Source organism: Eptatretus burgeri, unplaced genomic scaffold, assembly GCF_056783735.1.
Source record: "Eptatretus burgeri isolate ZD-2024b unplaced genomic scaffold, Ebu_testis_v1 Ebu_testis_scaffold_38, whole genome shotgun sequence".
In the NCBI taxonomy this organism is placed as follows: domain Eukaryota; kingdom Metazoa; phylum Chordata; class Myxini; order Myxiniformes; family Myxinidae; genus Eptatretus; species Eptatretus burgeri.
Window position 1 is genome coordinate 54,652 of NW_028221988.1, and position 25,596 is coordinate 80,247.

At 43.4% G+C, this 25,596-nt stretch overlaps 2 protein-coding genes and 1 pseudogene across 5 annotated transcripts in view; all 3 read right to left on the reverse strand.

Moving 5' to 3' along the window:
* LOC147007717 (serine/threonine-protein kinase MARK1-like) overlaps window positions 1-2,004 on the reverse strand; it is a 55,684-nt gene extending 53,680 nt beyond the window's left edge. For 2 of the 4 annotated variants that reach the window (XM_085866540.1, XM_085866538.1), the window contains exons 1-3: window positions 1,939-1,992; window positions 1,711-1,862; window positions 246-332 (exon numbers count right to left, since the gene is read on the reverse strand). The gene's annotated coding sequence lies outside the window, so the exon portion shown is untranslated. Of the gene's footprint in view, window positions 1-245; window positions 333-1,710 lie in introns of all 4 variants that reach the window. The other 2 variants (XM_085866539.1, XM_085866541.1) reach the window with 2 other exon arrangements.
* LOC147007719 (serine/threonine-protein kinase MARK1-like) lies at window positions 259-21,688 on the reverse strand. The gene is made up of 11 exons (XM_085866536.1): window positions 21,628-21,688; window positions 16,243-16,281; window positions 13,443-13,491; window positions 12,156-12,221; window positions 5,451-5,524; window positions 5,253-5,309; window positions 2,897-3,133; window positions 2,236-2,355; window positions 1,939-2,053; window positions 1,686-1,862; window positions 259-332 (listed from the first exon to the last, which is right to left on the reverse strand). Exons 3-11 carry the CDS (start codon window positions 13,468-13,470, stop codon window positions 259-261), a joined length of 948 nt encoding a protein of 315 aa, XP_085722662.1. The 5' UTR covers window positions 13,471-13,491; window positions 16,243-16,281; window positions 21,628-21,688.
* Window positions 8,958-11,039, reverse strand: LOC147007720 (uncharacterized; annotated as a pseudogene).
* Window positions 21,689-25,596: the final 3,908 nt, after the last annotated feature.

Consider the following 25,596-nt stretch of genomic DNA (forward strand, 5'->3'; position numbering starts at 1 on the left):
GGCAAAAAGACTGGTACCCATTCAAATAAAAATGAGGATCATGTGTGCATCATATGATTGATGCTTTTTATTCCGTGAGGGATAAAGTCTTGAAGATATAAAGTCAACGTCTGAATTTGGGGTTTTCCATTTGTTGTGAACAAAATTGTCATTTGTGGATAAAGTGAATCTTGAAGCGGACGAGATCATTACAAAAGATCTGGTGCCATGCACTGTTACACAAGATGTCCTTTTGTGTCACTTACCTCACTGTTCATGTCATTTCAGATCTGAGAATGGTCGCACAGTTCTGTGGATGATTTGGTTCATGTTCTTCTTTTTGGGGATTTTCTCTGCAAGGTGTGAAAACAGGTTACACGTGCACTGAATCGTATAAACCAACTTTGTGTACTTTTTCTTAATCATATACATTTACTTGTGTCAAACGGCACCCGAGTCGGACCGAACAGACTGATCAGCGTTTGTGATCAGTGAGAATCGTGAAATGATGATGTCCTGGGAGGTCTCTGTTCCATCTCCTGAAAGCCACCAACATGTGGAGATTGCAGCCAAAACAGCGTGCACATATAATGGAGATAACACACACACACACACACACACACACACACACACACACACACACACACACACACACACACACACACACACACACACACACACACACACACACACACACACACACACACACACACACACACCTGGAATAGTGACCATCATCCCCTGTGCCACACCAGCACTTGCTGATCCACACAAGGTGCCTCTGCCATATCCACTCATTACCAGGTCATAAGATCTTTAAGTTGTTGATGGCAGGATAGATCTCAAAATTAATTTAAAAAAAGGTGCCCTGGCTTGGTTGCGGTCTGCAGGAACCCCTCCTCCCCCTATAAACAAAACAAAACTGCCCACTGTGTAAAACAGCTGTTGCACTATGAACCACAGCATCAGTCAACGTTCATGGCTTAAGATACTAGAAGTTCCAAACCTGCAACAAATAGTTCCAAACCCTCTGCTGTTTCCAAAAAAAAAACATCTATTTCTGATCCTCTCACCATTCCTCACCATGTACTCCTTGATAATCACCTATTTCATGTGTTTCTCTCTGGTGTGCTTCTAAATCTGACTTACACACAACTCCCTTCTTAAACTCGAAGGAGCCGAAACAATTTCAGAAAAAAAAATGACAATGGCTTCAGCACGATGCATTGTCACTGCAAACGAAGGCAAAACGAATATGATGCAAACTAAGATGAGCACAGAAAGGGAGCATCCCCACCATTTAGTTACAATTCCCATGATTGCCAAGAGAAGAGAGTGAAAGTATAAAATGTGCTTCACATGCAGGTTCCACCATAAAGCCCACGGCCATTTCAAAGGGAACGTTCAGTCGCTTGTCTGCATCTGCAACCATTCACTTGTGGATATGATCGTGCTCTTCGTACAGGGCAGGCCATTGTTTGCTCATCCAGATACCCTTTCCAAATTCCAGTTTTCTGCCGTACACTAACTGCTAAGAGTTTGATTTGTTTGCATCTCGTCTGCCATTCGGAGGGATGGGTATACAGGTGATGAAAAAGATGCACCACTCAGTTTATAAAGTACAACCGCGTGGATAACCAGACGGGACCTTTTGCACAATCGCAAAGCAACATACACATGATATCTACCAGGAAACGACCAATCACCTGGCAAGCATCCAAAATTCTTCACCTGTCTTTTCATGTTCTTGTCAGTACTCTGCTCTCCACTCGAACTTTCATCATTTTCCCGTTTTCGCTTTTCTTTCCGACTGTTCTCTGCCATTTCAATGTTGAGACCATTGCTTGGAACGCTGACTTGCCCACTTCTCTTTGGTGATTGCTCTGTTGTGAGGTTCACAAGAATTAGCTGATGTTTTAAACAGCGGAATGACAGCCAAGACAGAGCATCAATCGGTACCTTTGTGTTTACGAAGACGTTTGCTTGGTGTTTCATCCACATCCACACTTAAGTCATGTGAACGTTTCCTCGGACCGTGAGTCTCCTTGTTCATCCATGGATGCTCCAAAATCTCCTGCAAAGCAAAATAATTAGGTTTATCCAGATCCGTAAAATTGCATGATCACGTTTCGACTCCATCTCATTTGATGATCAAGAACCGCTTACTCCACAAAAAGTGAACTTTTGCAGTCCTGGTTGAACCATCGTTCATTAAAATCAAACATACAAAGCAGAAGCAGCCAAATGATCACACACCTTCATTGAAATCCTCTTGGTTGGATCCATGCAGAGCATGGCTTTCAAAAGCGCAGTGCACTGGTGTCCAACAGAAGTGGGAGGATCATATTCGTAGGGATAATTGAATGATGCCAGTTCCTGTAAAGAGATCGATCTGTTAATTCACCAATTCATTAACCGCTGTCCAAATCCACAGTTGGTGGAGCAATTAAGGTTAATTCACACACGAACCTACAGGATGCCAGTCCATGGCATATATCTTTGCTCTATCCTCTAAATGCTGAGCGTCCAACGAGGAATCAACATGTACCATTTTTAGTGTTTGCTATGAAACGACCAGGTTCACAATTTGTCTCGCCACCTTGCAGACTCTGAGTGGATAATTCAATTTTTACATTTTACATTCTAAATTTATACCAAGGATAAAACAACATGCAGTGAACAAATTGTACAATGCTGCTGCTTTCTCCATTGCAATGGTGACGTGCTCCCGTAAAATCATCGTTTCTTCACAGTTACTGTTCTTTCATTGTAACGATTTTACTGACTTGGGCTGATGTTAAATCTGATGAGGATACTCGTAACTATGAATGACAATGACAGAGACATTCCCTTTGATCATCATGATGAAGATCATCGCGATGATTCGGACCATTGTGAGGAGGGAGAGAACACTCACCTCCATGATCTGCCACTGGAATGGGAAAGATCCCTGCATTACAGCATGCATGAGAATCCCAAGAGCCCACACGTCGACCGCAGGACCATTGTAGCCATCGTCTCTGTACATCTCCGGAGCCATATATTCAGGTGTTCCACATCTTTCAAACAGGAGTGTGCCAGGTGTAAACACACGTGATAGCCCGAAGTCGGTGACCTTAAGGGTACCGAGGTCATCGTACATGATGTTCTCGAGCTGGTGGGAGGGGAAAAGCAGAGGAAGATAAGATCAAAGTGTGGAAGATATAAAGTTTGTATTTTCAGAAAGGAATCTTTTATACCTGCTTCACTCAACTCGTATCACCATTCCTTTACAAAGCGCACTCTTTATTTTCTCTTTATCACATGAAATGTAATCACAAAAAAAAGTCATATCACCTGAACTGTAAATAAACACACCACAAGATCACATGGTTTGAGGACATTGAGTGAGACAAATACAACACTGAATGTTTTAACAAGAGTTACTTATTGCATGTACATTATCAACTCAAAACACAAAAATGTCTGACAGGGGAAAACTGATATCTCCACGTATGAGATCAATTGGCCCATCATGCCTGTGGCATATCAATCCCCCCCCCCCCACCACTGTAACATAATCAAGCAATGCATGAGCCCAACTTGGGGAAGTGGGGGGGGGAGGGGAGGCCATGCAATTAAGTGAAGGTTATGTTAATACAGACAACATGTTGATGCTTTACAACACCCACAACCCACAACAGCAAAATATGATAGATTTTACATCATCTCTGACACCAAATCTGAACCTCTGCTCGTTCTCATGGGTATTGATGTTTGGAAATGGAGGTCGACACCAGTGTCACTGTTTCCCTTGTCAGCTGAGCTGCTTTCACCAACCTGTGCAGTGAACCTGACCGATCTGAACTGCACCAGGTGTCCTTTCGGCTCTCGACCGACACGGCTGAGCAGATCAAACCATGTGGAACTTGTGATATTACCTTCTCTTATGGCAATCTTTATAGGTCTTGCCCTTAATGGGATGCAAGACGATCGCAATGCCACTGTCTGTGAATCTGTGCGTGTGTATGTGTGTATGTGTGTATGTGTGTATGTGTGTATGTGTGTATGTGTGTATGTGTGTATGTGTGTATGTGTGTATGTGTGTATGTGTGTATGTGTGTATGTGTGTATGTGTGTATGTGTGTATGTGTGTATGTGTGTATGTGTGTATGTGTGTATGTGTGTATGTGTGTATGTGTGTATGTGTGTATGTGTGTATGTGTGTATGTGTGTGTGTGTGTGTGTGTGTGTGTGTGTGTGTGTGTGTGTGTGTGTGTGTGTGTGTGTGTGTGTGTGTGTGTGTGTGTGTGTGTGTGTGTGTGTGTGTGTGTGTGTGTGTGTGCGCGTTTCCGCATCTCTATATTTTCACTTTGAAAATGTTTTTCTCTGCAACCGCCTGTCTGATCGATGCAAAACTTCAAACATCGGGGAGAGACTCCTAGTGGAGAATATTGTTGCTGCGAACTCTGACGTCATAGGTCACATGGTATGGCAGTCCCATTGGATTAAAGGGAAAAAAAACTCCACATCATTTTCTTCGAAAGCACTCAAGGAAAAAAAAACTTGAAACTTGGCATATGTTCTCAACTCCCCATGGGGCACATTGGATGATGACGATGACGTCATCAGTGAAGTGGTATTCCAGCAATAATTGAATAAATTGAAATCCTTATCCAAAAATGGTTTTCTCTGAAACGACTTGGCCAATCGATGTGAAACTTTAAACATGGGAGAGACTCCCCATGGAGAATATTTTATTGCTAACTATGATGTCATAGGTCACACGGTATGGCAGCCATGTTGGGTTAAAGGAATAAATTTGGACAATTTTCTCCAAAACTGCTCAACAAAGAAAATTGAAACTTGACACATGTCATCTCCCCATGCGATATGCAGGGTGTGGTGGAAAATAACTCAATTTCCACAAGTTGGATCAGCATACCAAGGGAGAATGTTTAATTTCGTAGATACGGAGGAAGAACATTGAATGCTTGACTTGCGTTGTTTTGTGTGTTTTGTGGAATAAAGTGTTTTACAGTGGCCGGATTGCAAATCCTGGCACCGACCTCCGAGAAAGGTCCCCAACTGGAATAGGATGTCCACAGACACAGTTGGGCACCAGATATGGATGGCCGTTGGCTTACAAAGATCTCTGAAGGGTGAGTCACACTGTCATATCAATACCATTCACACATCCACATACAATGACAGAAACCTCTCCAAATCCTGGTCTTTAACTGATATCCTTCTCCGACTGCATGATCATCATGTTTTGTGTAGATTCATTTTACCTTTATGTCTCCGTGTATAACGTTCCTGCTGTGCATGACGCTGAATGCAGAAGCCGCCTGGAAAGAAAGGACTGACTTAATGGGTGGTTACACAAATAGGAGTTTCCAAAAAAATCTTATTTTTTTTAAATATCCCGTTTTTAAACCACACGATAAACATCACAAATAACGAATTCCATCAACATCGGCTCAGCTCACCTGACGAATTAGGGGTCGCGCCTGCTCCTCAGTCATGAGTGTGCCTTTATCATTCATATAATGAAGCAGATCACCTGTGCAGATAATCAAACAGATACCATGAGTGATTGAAACCTTTCAGTGAAATCTACACATTCGCCAACAATCACGTGTAGCACTCGGGATTTTGGAGGATCACCGATGAGAGAGAAGAGTTTGTTGAGTGAAAAAGAGGGAAGAGTGGTTTGGGGGAATGGGTTGGATGGTCACACTCACTCTCCATGCTGAAATCACCAAAACAAAGACATGATTTATTTTTCAACATTGTGGCTTTACTTCTCAAAGGCCGTACAAGCTGTTACAAGTTACCACCACTTTCATGGCTCCTGAAGCTTGTCTCCCTGGCTCCGTGATGAAGTAAACCACTTTCCAATAAATGGGGAACTTCATTATTTTATTAATGTGTAAAATTATTACCCTCGTCAGTTCAAAAAATCTTCTTCTCTGAAGTGGCTGAACAGATTGAGGCAAAACTTTACACGTCTTACCGTCTCTCAATGAGGAACAAAACGTTCACACACCTGACAGCATCGGTCACATGGTTTGGCAGCGATATTGGATTTACCCTGAAACCTATAAAAATCTTCTTCTCCAGAACAGCTGGACAAATCGAGGGGAAACTTCACACAAATGTTCCCTCAAACCATGTGTATACGAGTTTGTTAAGGCATAATTGATCAGTCACATGGTTTGGCAGCCATATTGGATTGAAGGAAAATACAAAACAATATTTTCTCTGGAACCGCTTAATCAATCGATGTGAAACTTCAGATTTATGATCTGGTAGTGATAGAGAATAAATGTTTTAAATTTCAACTTGATCGGACACGTGTTCTGGCAGCCGGAATTATTTTTTTATTTAATTTTGATATGAGTTTAAAAATAAATAAATAATAAATCTCACTTGGCTGTGCCTGAGGGGAGAGAAGTAGCAGCTGAAATGTGAATCCTCTCCAGGTTCCTCTTGATGACCTCATCCTTGCTTTTTCCTTGTTCGGATTCCTTCTGATTACTCCAATGCAGGACCATTCCTGTTTGGTCTTCCACTTGATTTGAATTAAATTTATTTTTATCCCATTCCAAATTCAAGTGAATGATAATGAACGTCATGGGTCAGGGTCAGGTATCCGTTCAAAGCGGGACGTCTTGGTACCGGGTCATCATTGCCAGCAGTTATAAAGTGACAGTTGTCGTTATGTCTGTTATCAATTATGTAACACACAATTACATACACCACACAAAACACACCACACAAAACGACACAAAATACACCACACAAAACAACACAAACACCACACAAAACAACACAAACACCACACAAAACAACACAAACACCACACAAAACAAGTTCTGGAGAGGTCCAGCAATATCTGATTACTCTTTTTCTTGTTTGTTTTCCAGGACATTCCTCTAAATTTCCCCATTGAAATTTCACCTGGAATCACATCATCATTCGTCCTGGCGCTGGGAGGAGGGGGGGGGGAGTTCGTGTCCATCAATCTTCTGCGGCGTTACCTTGGATTTTCTTGTTCTGGAAACCAAGACCTTCAAGAAAAGTTTGGGTAACACTTCCAAACCAAGTACGTTTTCTCTGCAGCCCCGGCCAAACATTTACGGTTTCGCCCGTAGTTATCCAAATTGACGATATCGGAGTTCCTGGGAAAACGTCATAATCCCGCACACGGAAATGGTTTATTTTGCTCTGGTTTGATTTTTGGAGTGCATTCAACCAATTTCTATTGCGATTTGTTACACTAAATGCACAAAATATCCAGAAATTGCCATAATTTAGATAATTGTTTGTGACATCACTTCTGGTTTCAACAATACCATATTATATCGGGGTACTATTACCAGATATCGCTTCAAATGCCACCAATAAATATTATAACAACCTTGCAAGGTTGTTTGCAATCACTTTCTAAAGGAATTTAGGAATACAAACATGAGGAATTCATCTATAACTGTTAGTTTCGTATGAGTCGCAGCTTTAAACATGCTACATCACCCCCTAATGTTTGTGGATTAAGCTGGTTGACAATATTCATCTCTTTCAATAATTTACAATGACTGGTTGAGCTCTGATCTGATTATCGGCATATATGCAACAGCTTGCTGGTATTATACATTGAGAAAAACATTAACATGTTTATAAATGACAATTTATTCAAAACGTTCATGAATGTCACTTCCAATATGAAACATACTCGAAATTGCAGGAGTTACCATCATTATTTAAATATACCGAGAAATCCGCAGTTGTAGAATCATACAATATTCTTAAACAGTTGTTTAAACCAAGCAAAGTACGACAAAGATCATGTATTGAAATCTGATGATTAGATGCAAGTCAATGTAATGACAAAACTTGGTATCATATGCGAGCACAGTTCTCACAAGAGAGCAAGAAAGGAAGACATTTCTATCATCACCTAATCAGTCCCACAAATTACAACTTGATAAAAGGAGTAGTGATAAACAGGTAATAACCATAATTTACCGAATAATTCCATTTCTAACAAAATGGGGAATTTCAATGTTCAGCAATTTCAACAAATGAATTTTACTGAGTGATAATGAATCGTACCCGGTAGTTACTAAAATTGTATAGCCATAAATGGTAGACTAATATCTTCATATAAATGGGAATTATAATTCTCGACAATCTCAAGCAGTGCTTTTATGCTACAAGTTAGCCTATATGAACAAACAATGGGATTTTGCAGGCATTGCGTGAGGTTTTCATTCAGCGACAGAACTTCCCACACTTAACCCCAGACATCCGGCATGAACATGTTGATTTGGCGCACTTTTGGCAAGTCCAGGAGACAGACCAGCAGAAATCAAGATTTTTCCAAGAACTTCCATGCATGAGGTGACCCTGATCATACACATATCCATAATCTTCAGGCTTCACAGACTCTGTTTCTTGATCCAGATGGTTCTCCAGGGCGTGCATAATGGTATAAGCGGAATAAAACCCGCGCTGAATGTGAGGATGTCGGCCCTGACAAGTCGGTGGTAGGTTGTACAGACAGCTGTTTTTGCTGCAGTGAAAGATCTCTGCTCTGAGGGTGACGAAATCGTTAGCGTCGCTTCCTCTTCTCAGCACTTTCACCAGATATCGTTCAGCATTGCGAGCTACGGCAGCCGATAGGAATGGGGATGTGGCAAAATGCTTGAGGAATCTCTTGAGATCCGCCTTTCGTGCAGCCTTCTTGGTACCAACTTTGCTGGTGATGTCGCATCCTGTAAGGCTGTAAAGAGCTGGCAGGACTGCACATAAATGTTGACCCAGGTTCTGGAAAAGTGTATGAAGTGGCACATATCGAGTTGTATCCCCCAGACCAGCTCGAACCCATAACTCCTCCAGGTTGTGTTGCAGAGACACTTGCATGGGATACAACAGAGCAACAACGACGTCGGTGTCATTGGAGATGACAACACACACGCTGTATCTGGAGTCCAGAGCATCAAGAATATGTATAAGGAGGCGAAGATCAGCTTCCTCAAATGTTGAATGGAGATGATCTAAAACAGTCTCTGAGCCCTCATGAACCTTGATGCAATGAACGTCCTCGTCTTCTCTCGTCACTTGGCCGACCACAGTGGGGGTAACGTCGAACAACTCGAGACGCATTTTCACGAAGATGAGAATAGATCAGCTTTTCTAGTTGAATCTTGTAACCATTTGAAGGCCAAAGGTTGCCATCTCTTTTGGCAGAGGTGTCCCTGGCTCGACGCAGCTGAGCTTGATTGGTGCAGTGTCAGTACGCCTTATTCTCTCACCGTCCTTAATTGAGCCGTCTTCAGAGTACATATCGAAAACACAGTCACATCGCCCAAACTCATGGTATACATCTGTAAATGATGAAAAGGCCGTAACTAATTCTTGAAAAGTTGCCAGTCTGGTTCATCGAACTTTGCGAACATTAGCCGTAACGTCAATCATGAAGTTTGAGTTTCTCTGATGCTTGTATCCGTAGATGTCAGGTTTTAGGAAAGTCTCCAATTCTTTGAGAAGTTGGCTTTTATCAGGCTTGGTCATCAGTCCCTCCTCGTCAAAAAGGAGTGGGGAGGGTACAAATGGTAAAGTAGTAAAGTTTCTGAAGTGAGTCCACGGTCACGGGCGATCTCGATGTTTTTGTCAGCTATGTTGTGCTCCTTGATTGTCTTTTTGATAGTCTTCTGTGGCGTACTACGGATCGTTTTCATGGATTTGGGAGAAGAACGATGGATTACTGGACTCAGTCTGGTAGGTTTGTCGATAAATCGCTCTTGCCTAAACATGATATATTTCGCCTTTCCCTTTGAGATGCAGTTCATCATGTCCTCGCGAATATCATCTGTCATAATCTCTCTGGTGACAAAGTTGTGAAGAAGGGCTGTGTTGGTCGATGACAGGGGAGAGCCTTTCTCTTCAACATATTGTATCATGGCCTGGACGTGAGATTCGTTGCGAGTTGTGATGGTCTGTGAGGACTCTTGGTGATTTGAGGACTCGTGAGTGTTCTCCCTCACACCGGCGTACTCATGGTGGAGATTTTTGACTGCCATCATCTCATGATAAATGAGGTCCCATTGCGCCACATACTCCTTTTGCTTTGCATGTCCGATAACCCCGTCACTGCACTTCAATGATAAGTTGATGCTCTGCTCCAGCTTCTGATCTCCACCAACTGCTGTGAAGCGGCCAGGTTTGTCCTTGATTGAGAACTTCCCTTTTGAGAAGTTCTCGAAGACTGATGGCGCAGTTTGAGGAAGCAGTGGCATATCATCCAAGTAGACCGAGGACCGGCGTCGGTAATTGAATGAATCAAAGGAAGCAAACAGGGAGAGAGACCGCTGCACAGCGTCAAGATGGAGCTCCCATGACCCCTCATGATCAGCTCGCAAGAGATCTCGCACCACACCCATCATGTCTCGGAATTGAGCCCAGTATCGAAAGTTTTCATTGCTGGATGATTGGCTTTGGATAAATAGATCAAGGTCAGTGGATAGATTGGGAGCAGTGGTCGCAAACTCTGTCATATATTTCTGAGCATCGCTGATATTCTTCTTGGTGAAACTTGACTTTAGCTTTGCGAGGATAACAAGCTCTGATGCATATGGTAAGATGCCCTTCTCTGCGAATAATTCATTATTGAGAAGACGTTGGAATGATTCAGCCAGTAATTGGATGCCTTGAAGGGAGCGGCTGTAGTGACCTCCATTGAGAACAGAGTTCTGAATGACAGTGGGACCGAAGACACCTGCCTCCAGCAAAACGTTGCCAGCTCCACTTATTGGACCAAAACTACGACTCCTCTGAAAATAAACTGTTGTAGATAAATTCCTCCCGTTTTCATCCAAATTGTTTGTGTATAAAACACTTGCAAGGTTGTTTTGATTCACATGGGGTCCATTTGAAACGATAGTTAGGTAATAGCACTGTCTAGAAACTGAGGTATGTTTCAACCCGAATGTGATTGCATTGAAAAAATTGGCCAAAATATCCCAATTTCTTGTTATTGTAATGAATTTAGGGTAACAAATCACAATAGAAATTAGTTAATTGCACTCGAAAAAATCAAACCAGAGCAAAATAAACCGTGTGTGTCTGTGTCTGTCTGTGTCTGTGTCTGTGTCTGTGTCTGTGTCTGTGTGTGTGTGTGTGTCTGTGTGTGTGTGTCTGTGTGTGTGTGTCTGTGTGTGTGTGTCTGTGTGTGTGTCTGTGTGTGTGTGCGTGCGTGCGTGTGTGTGGACATTGGGACCATACTCTGTGCAGAGCATTGGTGCTGCTGAAGCATTCTCAAGAAACAAAAGTTTTTTAATCTCCTTTTCTTTTATATCAGACATTGTGCAGTCATTATAACTTTCCTCCAAAACGATAACAAAATACTTCCTCAATTGAGTTGAATTGTACAAGCAGCATTGAATTAAATATTTATTTGTTTATCACATTTGATGGAATGTTGTGGAAAACAACAGGGTGATGGGTGATAAGATTGTGTGGGAAACAAGAACATCACTCATGACAGGATGGCATCACAAGCTCCTCTCAACGGAATGCCGTGATGTCATCCAGCATGGCAAGCCTGGTGTTGCCTTAACCGTTAGGGTGGCTGGCTTAAAATCTCAGGGCCTTGAGTTCAAGCCCCTGTCTCTTCACCATTGAATTAACCCCAGGCAGGTTGACTCAGTGTGCCATCCTTCTGAAGTCGGCAAAATCGGTAACGGGGTGGCATTGCTCAGCCGTGCTCTCAGAAAATGATGCAGCCAAGCAGCCAGAGGCTGTGTACGAATAAATAAATAATCCAGCATGGCAAACACGTTGAGAAAAGTGTGCTTTCAGCCAGACGAACCGGAATAGAAGATGGAAGTAAATTGAGATGCCATAATCAGAATTGTAAGACATTGTTATTGATGCCGATGAAGTTTGGTGACCATCCATGAAGGAGTAAGAGAGGAGATTGGAAACAAAAACAGATATCGTGGTGTTATTTATATCGATGTACATTGTGGAATATGCTTGAACAAGCTTCATCAAACCTGACACTTCCCAAAAGGTTCACTCATTACATGAATGACACGGTAAAGCCATGCAGTGAAAAGCCACATATAATCCACAGTGAATTAGGAACAGACATCACACCTGAAGAACAGAAGAACGATAAAGAAACATACCTCCACGTGCAAGTTCCATCACCATGTACATCATTTCCTCCGTCTTGTTAACATCAAACATTCGAACTGGGTGGGGATGGCAGAGTGCAGCATGAAGGAAACTATATCATGAATAAAATGCACAATTACAAAATTGATATTACATTGAAAACATCAGTCAAGTGAACGGTAACTTTGTGATGAGAACCATAAGTTATGGTGAGGCCTTCAAACGCCCCTCTCTCCCCCATCCCCTTTTCCTGTGAATGATGTGGCTGATCTGCTGAGATACTCAGCGTTAAGTTCCACATAAAGCATGTTCTGGACATTCCTTGAGATGGGAAAGCAGTTTGCATTGGGACAACTCGTGCACCTTGGTATTGAAATGTCCTGCTGTGGATCTACTGGATGCAGAGTGATTCCATCTTAAGACCCATGAGATCACGAGTTATCATGGTCTTATAATGATCATGTGACCCTGAGTCCTTGGAGCACCTGTGCAGAGCCATTATCATTATCATGAGACCATGGATCCTTTAAAACCCCCAGTGCAGAGCAACTGTCCTGAGACCCCTGAGAGGTGTGTACAATCCAACGTGGACAACTTTTTAGAAAGAACCTCAGAGTCCACAACCCAGGAAGGTCCTCAGGGTGAGTCCGCAGGACCTGTAACCAGACTATTTGGTGCAATGGTGAAAGTGTCCACTCTGAGTGTGGGAGGTCGGTGGTCGAAACCCGTCCGAGTCATACCAAATATTTTAACAATGGTACATGCTGCTTGCTTGCTTGCTTTGCATTCAGCACTTAAAAGGACAGAGCATGGATAAACAGCCACAGGTTGGCAATACTAGTGGTCTTCAACATCCTTCGGTCATGCGAGCAGACAGGACACCCGGCATAATATGTATCTGAGGGACGGAGAACTTCATGGTGCAGCACCCTGCCTATGAAGCATCTATCGTACAGTATATAATCATGTCGGGAATCGAACCCAGACGAGGTAGATCCAATGTAAGTGAACAGCTTCTACAGCATTCCGTAATACTATTACTTTTTGAGAAAAGAGGTTGCTGAACCATGGATAGAAGTAGACTCGTCAGTTGAGCCATTTTTGATAAAATACACACAACAAATGAACGCAAACCCCAAAGGTTTTAATCCATATTTTCTGCAATAATTTCATGAAAAAACATTTCAAAGACCACTGCTTATGAAGTCCACTTGTCAGTGAACACCGGTGATGATACATGAAGAACATCATCAAAATGATTATTACAATTTGATCATTGGAATGAAACCCTCACTTACTGATGTTTGGATGATTTAATGAAGACATGATTGAGGCTTCATTTGAAAACTGCAAAAGAGAGAGGGAGAGAGAGAAAGAGAGAGCAATGTTTGTAATAAAGTCACATCATGTGAAATTAAATGAACTCATCTGACAGCCCATGCCCTCGTGTGTCGGCATCCCTCATGTTTCATGCACCGTGTACACACAAAGATGTTTGAATGACTAGATGAGGTGTCAGACCAAATACAATGGGACAGTTTGCTTTGTGGAATGGACTATTGATCCAACTTTGCGTGAGAAACCAGCAATCCTGTTTTTTAAACACACAATTTATCGACTATATGACCACAACTACAACTTCCTCAATTATTCCCACCTCATTGCTGGGTCGGCAAGGGGAAGTTTTTGGACCAAGTCTTTCTCGAACCGGATGGCGAAGCCTGACGTTCAGCAAAAGGTGAGAGGAGTTTGTAATTTGTTCAGGATGCCGGTGATAATTTGTCTCCTCTTTAAGAAAAACACTGAGGGGTCATTAATGTCCACAAACAAGTCGTGCTCACAGATGGGACAGCCAGCGTCACGTCCTTCCGATGGACGGTGCACACATTGATGCCTTACCCTGCATGTGAAGCACCAGGATGACAGTTTTTGGTTGGAGCGGGATTCAAACCCAAGCGAAACAGCTGAGAGGTGAGTGCACAATCCTCTGGAGGCAAGGCTGTCAGGCCAGTCCCCACAACTGAGATATGAACCCCGTGAGAACATGACATGGAACCGTTTAATCCCCTTTGAATATGGAACATGAGAAGTTTTTCTAAATACAGCTCCTTGTCAGAAATATTTATATTTGTATGATACGCAAGAAGAAGATGACATTTCAATTAGTGCCATGACACGAATCCGTTTTGGGAATACATTTGTTTTCCACCTGCAGGGAGGTGCAAATTTTCATCTCAGATTCTGCAACCGGTCCAGACGGCATCAGCCCATGTGTCCTCAAAACCTGCTCCTCTGCTCTTGCTCACCCTCTCTCTGTTCTATTCACCTTCTCATTTGCTCAAGGTCATCTGCCATCTGGTTGGAAATCAGCAAACATTACCGCTCCTGCATAAAAAAGGTACAAAAACAGATCCCTGCAACTTCAGATCAATCAGCCTTCTCCCAATCATCAGTCAGGTTATGGAATCGATCATCGCTTCAGACATTAAATCCTTCCTCTTCTCCAATGGCCTGATTTCCGATCATCAATTTGGTTTCAGACCAGGTCACTCTTCCCTGGATATGCTGCTTCTGCTCTCCCAACAATTGATGGAGGTCCTCAATGCTTGACGTGAAATCGGAGTCGTATCCCGAGACATATCGCATGCTTTTGACATGGTCTGGCACCCTGCCCTGCTCATCAAATTCTCTTCCGATGGTGTCCAAGGCCATCTCCACTCATGGCTCGCAGGATTCCTCCCTCCTGTCGCAGCTAAAGTGTGGCCCTAAGTGAAGTTCTTCCATCCCCTCTTCCTGTCCAGGCTGGAGTTTCTCAAGGCAGCGTTCTGGGTTCTGTTCTTTTTCTGGTTTTCATTAATGATCTCTCCGACTCTCTAGAAAATCCTCTTTATCTTTTTGCTGATGAGTCCACCCTCTGCCGTACCATCTGTCATCCTTCACACCGGCAAGCAGGAGCTTCTTCGCTCATTGCAGATCTGGGTAAAATCACAAACTGGTCCAACACGTGGAACATGTCTTTCAATCCTGAAAACTCGCACACTCTCACGACGTCTCTCTGAAAAGACCGTTTGAAACCCCTCCCCTCCCCCCCGCCATCTATTTTCTCAACAATCTTCTGGAAGAAATCCTTTCATTCAAGCTTCTGGGTCTCACTATCTGCCATTATCTTCCTGGGAAAGCCACATTTCCACGCTGGCCTCCAAAGCCAGTCGCCAACTGAGAATCCTCCATCGTGCAAAGTCCTTCCTCGGTCAATCTGAGCTCCAGACCAGAGCCAAAACTTTCATCCACAGCCTGATGGAGTACTGCTCTCCCCTCTGGGCTGGTGTTCCCGTCTCTCACCTTTCTCGGCTTCACGATGCGGAAACCAAGGCATTTAGAGTCATTGGTATCTCCTGCGATGAGGCTGAGTCTTTGGGCCTCTCACTCTCTCACTGCAGGCAGGTCGGTGGTCTTTTTGTCTTCCACCGTCTCCTCTTCTCTCTCACCCCGCCTGCTCTCTCTGCGATATGTCCTCCCCCACCCCCACCCCCCATATTTCCGCAGGGCACTCAAGGTCCACTTGCAATCCACTTCTGGTAAAACTACCAAAATCACGAATCACTGTCCACCTTCACCCTTTCATTCCTCTTTTTCCTGCCTTTGGAATAAACTCCCACACTCTCTTCAATCCCATTCTTCCCTCTCGACCTTCAAAACAGCTGTTCACCACCACCTCGTATCATCCCCCATCCAAATCCTCGATCTTTTCTACCCCCGTTAATCCACCCCAAACCCACCTCCTTCAAATTCCCTGCTTTCTTTCCTAAAAGTCCCTGTAATGTCCATCTGCTCTTCTCATGTTCCCCACCCCATCCCTCTCCCTTCCAGAGATCTCCTAATGTCTCTGTTCCCCACTATTTTTGTTCTTCCTTCTCTCCCCCACACCCCCACATCTTGTCTCTCCCCCCCCCCCTTGTTGTGTGTTGTGTGTTCGTTCTCATATGAGCCTCGACAAGGTATACAAAAAAAAAGAAGAAAATCATGAACGTAGGTTAAGGATAAAGTCACATGATACTGTGATGTACACTCTAACCCAGTTCATCATGAAATACTCACATTGATCCAGTCACCATTGTGGGAAACCTTCACAGCAAACTAGAAGAGACAGACAAGTAAAAGTTTATCAGCAATAGGTACGGAGCTTTGAGGGATATTATTTACAACAATTGACTCCTCACAAGTATCGTGCACATCTTGCAAAATCACAAAAACATGGTGACATATGAATCGATGGTAACAGTCAAGCATGGCATCAGACTCTATTAATAAAAGGTTCAGGGAAGTTTATCAACAGGAGACGAGTTTGTAAATACACGAAGGATTAACAAAAAAAAAATCCCGGTGAAGTTTACCACATTTACATTCATTTGAATGCATTTCACAGTCTGTACGAATTTATGGGATGGACTTGATGGTAAAGTGTGAACCTCATGATACACCCCCCCACCCAAACCCCCCACAATGTTGAGTGCAAAGGACATGGTCAGGGTGTGCGAGCAGCAAATTTGATTGCTCATGATGATGTAAGATTCTGTAATATTTTGTCCAAGTACGGTACAATGGAATGCCTTTAAAAATGCTAAAAAGGTAATTTGTGTTATTCAGAAAAAAAAATTTCGACATTTCCCGCCATTGATGCAGCATCTTTTACAACACCTTGTTTAATACATTACATTTGTTCTTCATGTCTGTTGTTTGTGTTCTTTTTGACGTCCTTGAAAACACTACGTTTCCTGTTTGGAATGATTTTTAATTGTTTGACTGCCAGACAGGCAAAGAATAAAAATGAAATTGCTCATTGAGCAAGGAATTGCCGGAATAACTTTGTCATATCTCCATGATCTCTGGAAATCAATTTGGTCCTTTTTAGTCGATAGTGCTTCTGTTTAACGAGTTATCGCACTTAGTTTGGTCATGATCGTAACTTGGAAGTCAATCGGACTTGAAATGGTGTCTTTATCGCAATTTGAAAGTTTTGACCCGACCCCTCTGACATTCGACCCCCGACCGCGAAGAAGGGTGTTGGTGTGACACCCAAATGAGAGATAAGGTTGGATGCAGTGTTGGAGGATGCACATTTTGGATTTGGTTTGAAGTCGATACGTCCATTTTAGCAGACGTTATTGCGAAAATAAGAATTTAGATTTTTTGGTGACCTTGACCTTTGACCTCGATTCACCAAAAACGACAAGTGTCTAAGTTGGACCATTGGCAACGTCTGAACCCAGTTTGGTGATGATCGCTGAAACGGTGTGGCTGCTACAGGGTAAACAAATACACAAACAGACAGACACACAGAATTACACACACAACCGACCAACATAATTGCCGAAATCGGAAGGATTCCGGAAATTAATGAAGTGGTTTAGTTTATCATTTATAATATGAAATAGGGAAAGCAAAGAAACAAATGAAACCCTTTAGAATTACCCTTTATAATTACCCTTTATAATAACCCTTTAGAATAACCCTTGAGAATTACCATTTATAATTACCCTTTAGAATTACCTTTTGGAAAAACACTTTCGAAGAACCCTTTAGAATAACCCTTTAGAATTACCATTTATAATAACCCTTTATAATATCCCTTTAAAATTTCCATTTATCTTAACCCTTGAGAATAACCCTTTCGAGTAACCCTTGAGAATAACCCTTTAGAATTACCATTTATAATTACCCTTTATAATATCCCTTTGGAATTACCCTTGAAATTTTCCATTTATCTTAACCCTTGAGAATAACCCTTCAGAATAACCCTTTAGAGTAACCCTTTATTATAACCGTTTGGAATTACCCTTTGGAATCACACTTTAGAACTACCCTTTGGAATCACCCTTTTGAATTACAGTTGAGAATTACCCTTTAGAGTAACCCTTTAAAATTACCCTCTAGAATTACCTTTTAGAATAACACTTTAGAATAACCCTTTATAATTACCCTCTAGAATTACCTATTAGAATAACACTTTAGAATAACCCTTGAGAGTAATCCTTTGGAATTACCCTTCAGAATAACCCTTTATAATTACCTTCCAGAATTACCTTTTAGAATAACACTTTAGAATAACCCTTTGGAGTAATCCTTTAGAACTACCCTTGAGAATAACTCTTTATAATTACCCTTTGGAATTACCCTTTATAATAACCCTTCAGAATAACCCTTTAGAATAACCCTTGAGAATAACCCTTTGGAATTACTACTTATAATAACCCTTTATAATTGCCTTTTAGAATAACCCTTCAGAATAACCCTTGAGAATAACCCTTGAGAATAACCCTTTATAATTACCCTTGAGAATAACCCTTCAGAGTAACCCTTTAGAATAACCCTTTATAATTACCCTTTATAATAACCCTTTCTAATAACCCTTTGGAATCACCCTTGAGAATTACCCTTTATAATAACCCTTTAGAATTACCCTTTAAAATAAGACATGGAAAGGTTCTTCTTCTTCGTTTTTGACGGATGGCTGAATAGACAGAAGGAAGGAATAATGAAGGAGTTTCACCGTTTAAACTGGATCTCCCTCGTGTGTGCGCACGTGTGATTGGGATGATTTCAAAGCCAAAGGAAGTTTTGCTGAACTGCAGGTTCGTGTTCTCGTAGACATGTTAAGTGCACAAAATAGGGTGTTGACTTCAAATCATGATGCAAAGGTCCCCTTTGGCATGGAAGTTCCTTAGGGTCATAGAAACAAATTTATCCAAAGACACACGTCATATCTCAAAATACAAGTTTAGCGCCGTCGACCATTTTAGAAAACATGGCCCAGTCATAGATCATGAACCGTTTGTCATCGAAACTATTATGATACATGTTTTCTAACCAACTCGAGGTCGCTGAATTCATTTCCGGCATCAGCTATGCATTTCAGATGCATTTAAAGGTGAAATCCAAAAAAGAATACAGATTATAACAAATTTTATTGTTTTTCACATACAGAAAATTTGAGGTAATTACATTATCCATCGCACAATGTCGTAATTACACAAGTTCTTCCTCTTCTCCTCTCTTGTCCTGCTACATCCTGCCAGTGTGGGCGCACGAACCTTGACATCTGCAGAGAAGCATACAGCGCTGTCTCTGCACGCAGCACTTACAAGGAGCTTTACATTCAGTCTTACACTTGCAAATGGACCGCACAGTCTTCTTCCCCATCTCATCTGGATTGAGGATCTCATCAAGATTCGCAACTTGTTGTGTGTCTGACAAGTGCTGGTGAATGCTGACGCATGTTCCATGGAGGGCTGATGTTGCAGTCGTCGTAGAGGATGGATTATGGTCAATGTTGTCAAAACCGCCTGTGGTGAAAACGTGTTTAACTGCCTGAGGGGGGACCACCACACCAACCTGCTCCCAGTGACCAATGACTGAATTCGCAATATCTGTACTAAGCACTTTCAAATGGTCATACGAGATGCACAACCCTCGCTGATGCAAATCATCGATTCGAAATTCACGGCCAGTTTGAACATGTACTTTCATAGCCATATACAGCGAAGCTGGTGTTTCCCTTTCTCTGTTGTGATGTGCAACACTGTCACGTTTTTTGGATCTGCATGCAACTGAGTTGAAGATGATCTGCTACCCAATTGATGTTGCAACCTTGGACTTCTTAGATCCAGGAGATGGCTGATCGATAGATGGTCCATCAAGAAGCATGTACAGGAATGAACGCAGAGTGGTTGGGATTGATTCAGCTTCAGATGAGGTTGAGAAGAAACCCGTAAAAGCTTGCCGCATTTGAATATATTATCGACAGAGGATCTTGACTGCTTTGTGCAGGGTGGAGACTTCAGTTGATGTATTGTCTTTCATATCAACTATAGCATTGGATAGGTCATCGTCAAAAACAAGAGACCAGCAACAGTTAATCTTTACTGCCTTGATGTCAGGAATCATGCGCTCAATGTCCTCTCTCTCAGGCGTGTTGTATTGCATTTGATGTGGGGAAAGCCGAGAGCAGCAATACGCTTATCATAAAGGGTCGTCGAGTGAGCCATTGCTTGCGACCTCCCTGAACCACGGTTATCTTCAATAAAGTCAAGTAACTCATTGAGAACATGTGCTCGCATCACCTGCGTGTTATGACTATCAGTGATGTCACATCCGACAGTCTCCCCTTTCATACACAGCCGAGTCAGGCACGCATGATGATAGACGGCATTGATGGCGATCAAGTCACCAGCGGACAGTTTAGACAACAGGCGTTTGTCACCCAACAGCTGAGCACAGTCATTGATGTTTTTTTTTTATCTAAGCCAAGTGTAGCAGCTTTTCTGAGCTCTTTCTTGTTGCCCACTTCATCACAAAAGAGACATGGAGTGTCAACTGGTTCGCTCAAAGATGCAGAGGTTGATGTCTGTGTGACTGACCTGGCTGCACGAGTTTTTACCGGGCGAAATGACGCTTGTCCTTGATGCTCATTCCTGGCTCTCTGCACTTTCTGATTGTCGACAACATTCCTGCAAGCTTTGTGCCACACTCCATGATTAGACATCATCAGCTGCACTATATTCTGAGTATCACTGTCACCACTATTCTCTACGAACACAAAATCAGGCAGCTCACCTAATTCATTGAGTTCCTGGATATTGTTCACAACCTGTCTGTAAGTGGCTGAAAGTCTTTCAGGAATGTTTCTCAATTTAACAGATGATGAGGGATCCGAAGTTGGATTATGAGTCTCGTCTGATTGACATATAAAACATAGGCTCCAGTCCATCCTGGCAGGTGTGCTGTCACAGTTATCGGAACTCATTTGGATTAGTCACTTTGAATCTGAAAGTAAAAATTAAAAATTAAAGGTCACATAACATAGATACATCATGTGACTAACTCATGTGTAGTTAAATTCGGCATGAGAAAACCATTTCTGAGTTGGGTCTGATCTAACCATCATATAGTAGACATGTTAAGTCATGTCTCGTTCTCACAATTTTTTTTCTCATACATTTTAGAAAAAATGTAACATTTATGTATTTTTGTCCATGATTTGAGCTTTAAATACATCAGAAAGCAAAATTGTCACCGAAAATGAGTTCAGTGACCTCAGGTTCGTTAGAAAACATGTATCATAATAGTTTCTATGACAAACGGTTCTATGACAAACGGAAAACTCGGCCATGTTTTCCAAAATGGTCGACGGCGGCCATCTTGGATTTTGAGATATGACGTGTGTCTTTGGATAAATTTGTTTCTATGCCCCTCAGGAACTTCCAGGCCAAAGGGGACCTTTGCATCACGTTTTGAAGTCAAATGTCAATTAACATGTCTACTATTCCAATTCACTTTTAAATTGTAACATTTAATTCAAATTAACTCGTTCTTCGATCGTAAACTCACATTTACAGGAACAGGTGGAGTTGATTTTTATTTTTTAACCTTCATCAACATGAACCACCTTTACCCTAAAAAGCGGCACAGGTAACTTTTCCGTACCTCTTGGTTGGAGCAGACATTCCGTGCCTGATAAACGGCTCCGAATCCTCCTTGGCCGAGCTTCTTGATGAGCGCATAGTTGTGGATCTAAACACAAAGTGAAAGTAAATGTCATGTTTCAGTAAAACACCAGTCAAAGAGAACGTTAACAACCTTTTTATAAAATAAATATTTCTCAATATCATATCACCTTTATAATCCAGTTGTTATGTTGAAAGAAACTTGATAAATACTCCACAGAGAAACTTTATCAATCAAATGATTTGGTCACATCGAACACTTCCAAGTGTAGGGGATGTGATCGAGTGATCATGATGGGATTTGGGAACTTCAGGCCCGAAGATCTTAAGCCAGTCATCTCAACACAAAAGCCAACAACAATGTTCTTGCATGAGTAAAGACGAATAAAGTAGAAAACCATCAACAAAGTCTCGCAAACCCTGAAAGGTCGAGTCAAAGGTGTTGAAGATGAACAATTGTTCAATTCAGGAGGCAATGCGGGTGAGGAAATGTTCTCAAAGTTCAATTCCGGTGGACTTGCAGGTAAGGAAATGTTCGCGAAGTTCAAATCCCAAGGATGTGCAGGTGAGGAAATGTTCCCCAAGTTAAATTCCAGAGGACTTGCAGGTGAGGAAATGTTCTCGAAGTTCAATTCCGGAGGACGTGCAGGTGAGCAATTGTTTCCCAAGCTCAAATCCCGAGGACGTGCAAGTGAGCAATTGTTCTCCAAGTTCAAATCCCGAGGATGTGCAGGTGAGGAAATGTTCCCCAAGTTCAATTCCGGAGGACTTGCAGGTGAGGAAATGTTCTCGAAGTTCAAAGCCCGAGGACGTGCAAGTGAGCAATTGTTCTCGAAATTCAAATCCCGAGGAGGTGCAAGTGAGCAATTGTTCTCCAAGTTCAATTCCCGAGGATGTGCAGGTGAGGAAATGTTCCCCAAGTTCAATTCCGGAGGACTTGCAGGTGAGGAAATATTCTCGAAGTTCAAATCCCAAGGACGAGCAGGTGAGGAAATGTTCCCCAAGTTCAATTCCGGAGGACTTGCAGGTGAGGAAATGTTCTCGAAGTTCAAATCCCTCGGACGTGCAGGTGAGCAATTGTTCCCCAAGCTTAAATCCGGAGAACGTGCAGGTGAGCAATTGTTCCCCAAGTTCAAATCCCGAGGACGTGCGGGTGAGCAATTGTTCCCCAAGCTCAAATTCGGAGGACGTGCAGGAAAGCAATTGTTCCCCAAGTTCAAATCCGGAGGACGTGGAGGTGAGCAACTGTTCTCTAACTTCAAATCCGGAGGACCTGGAGGTGAGCAATTTTTCCCCAAGCTCGATTCGGGAAGTAATGGAGATGAGGAATTGTTCCCCAAGCTCCACTGCTGCTCCTCTCCAGAATTACAATCCATTGTTTTTAATGAGCACAAATAAAATCACAACCAAACACGAAACGATCAAAGTGCGTCTGCTCTCAAAGCTGCAAAGCAAACGATTACAAACTCACTGTGACGTTTTAGCACCATGGTTACAAGAGCAGGTGAGATCACAATCCCATTGTGACATCATTAAAAAAAAAATTAGAAATGTAAAACATTGGGATAATGGGAAACTTCTATTGGAATACATGTTGGGTAACACAATCAAGGTCGGGTTATTTAAAAGTTTTGTAAAACACGAAGAAGATTGTTTTTAGATTAGTGAGGATAAATAAATTAATAAATAAACAATCATGCCATCAATACATGAACAAAGTGGAAAAGAGGGAACAACACATTAATAGCAGGGTCGAGGGACAAAACTGAGGGACAAGAGTTCGGGGGAAGGGGGGATACTGGTGTGGGAGGGGGCGGGGAAAGACTGGTCTGGGGTGGGGAGACTTTGGGTAGGGGGACTGGTCTGGGAGGTGGTAGGGAAAGATTTGTTTGGTTGGGGGGAGGGTGAGATTGGTCAGGGAGGAGGATCGAGGGGTAAACTGGTCTGAGAGGAGGAGAAAGACTCGTATTGGAGGAGGGAGAGATTGGTCTGTTGGTGGGGGGGGGGAGACTGATCTTGTGGTGGGTCAGTCTGATCTGGGAGGGGAGAGTCTGGTCTGCGGGGGGGGGGGTGGGGAAACTTGTCTGGGAGAGGCTGGGGAGGGATTCATCTGGCCCAGAGGGGGGGGTGAGACTGGTCTTGGAGGTGGGGGACGGACCTCGTCTGGGAGGGGTGGGGAGGAACTGGTCACGGAACTGTGGCGGGGGGGGAGGACTCGTCTGGGAGGTGGGGGAGAGATTGGTATGGGAGGTGGAGAAGGGGAGACGTCTGGGTGGGGGAGCATGGTCTCGGGGAGGAGATTAATCCGGGGAGGGGTGGGAGACTGGTCTTGGAGGGGAGACTGGTTTCGTGGGGGGGACTGGTCTGGGAGTGTGAAGACTGATCTGGGAGGTGGACACTGGACTGGGAGAATGGCGAGAGACTGGTGTGGTCTGGCAGGGGGCGGGGAAGACTGGTCTGGGAGAGGGGGAGCTTAGTAAGCTCGGTGGTGGAGTGATTGGTCAGGGGAGGGTGGGAGGCTGGTCTGGGAGGTGGGGGAGAGATTGGCCTGGCAAGGGGGGGGGCGAGACTGGTCTTGGAAGTGGGGGCGGGACTGGTCTGGGGAGGGACTGGTCTCGGAACTGTGTAGGAACTGTCTGGGAGGGGTAGAATGGTCTGGTAGGGGTAGAATGGTCTGGGAGGGGTAGAATGGTCTGGGAGGGGTAGAATGGTCTGGGAGGGGTAGAATGGTCTGGGAGGGGTAGAATGGTCTGGGAGGGGTAGAATGATCTGAGGGGGTGGGAAGGCTGGTCTGGGGGGCAGTTCGGGGGGGAGGGAGAGACTGGTGTGGCGGTGCAGTGGGGGAGATTGGTCTTGAAGGAGGGGGAGAGACTGGTCTGAGATTGGTCTTGGAGGAGGGTGAGAGACTGGTCGAGGAGGAGGTGGAGAGATTGGTCTGGCAGGGTGGGAAGACTGGTCTGGGAAGTGGGGGGGGGGGTTGAGATTGGTCTGGGAGCAGGGGGGGGTGGATATTACATGCAGCCTTTGGCTGCTGGTTGCATCATTGTTGGGAGTATAGCTGCGCCGCTGATGCAGTGCCTACTGTTACCAGTAAGCTGGTTCTCATTTCGCCACCCTCAGAAGGATAACAGGATTAGTCAACTTACCTGATGTTATTTAACGCCCAACAGGGGGCTCGAACTTCTGGCCCTAAGATCTTAAGCCAGTCATCTTTCCACGAAAGCCAACAACAATCTTCTTGCATGAGTAAAGACGAATAAAATGTATAACCATCAACAAAGTCTCACAAACCCTGAGAGGTCGAGTCAAAGGTATTGAAGATGAACAATTGATCAAGTTCAATTCAGGAGGCAATGCAGGTGAGGAAATGTTCTCCAAGTTCAAATCCGGAGGAGGTGCAGGTGAGGAAATGTTCTCCAAGTTCAAATCCGGAGGACTTGCAGGTGAGGAAATGTTCCCCAAGTTCAATTCCGGAGGACTTGCAGGTGAGGAAATGTTCTCCAAGTTCAAATCCGGAAGACGTGCAGGTGAGGAAATTTTCTCCAAGTTCAATTCCGGAGGACTTGCAGGTGAGGAAATGTTCTCCAAGTTCAAATCCGGAGGACGTGCAGGTGAGGAAATGTTCCCCAAGTTCAATTCCGGAGGACTTGCAGGTGAGGAAATGTTTTCCAAGTTCAAATCCGGAGGACTTGCAGGTGAGGAAATGTTCTCCAAGTTCAAATCCGGAAGACGTGCAGGTGAGGAAATTTTCTCCAAGTTCAATTCCGGAGGACTTGCAGGTGAGGAAATGTTCTCGAAGTTCAAATCCCGAGGAGGTGCAGGTGAGGAAATTTTCTCCAAGTTCAATTCCGGAGGACGTGCAGGTGAGCAATTGTTCCCCAAGCTCCACTGCTGCTCCTCTCCAGAATTACAATCCATTGCTTTTAATGAGCACAAAGTAAATCACAAC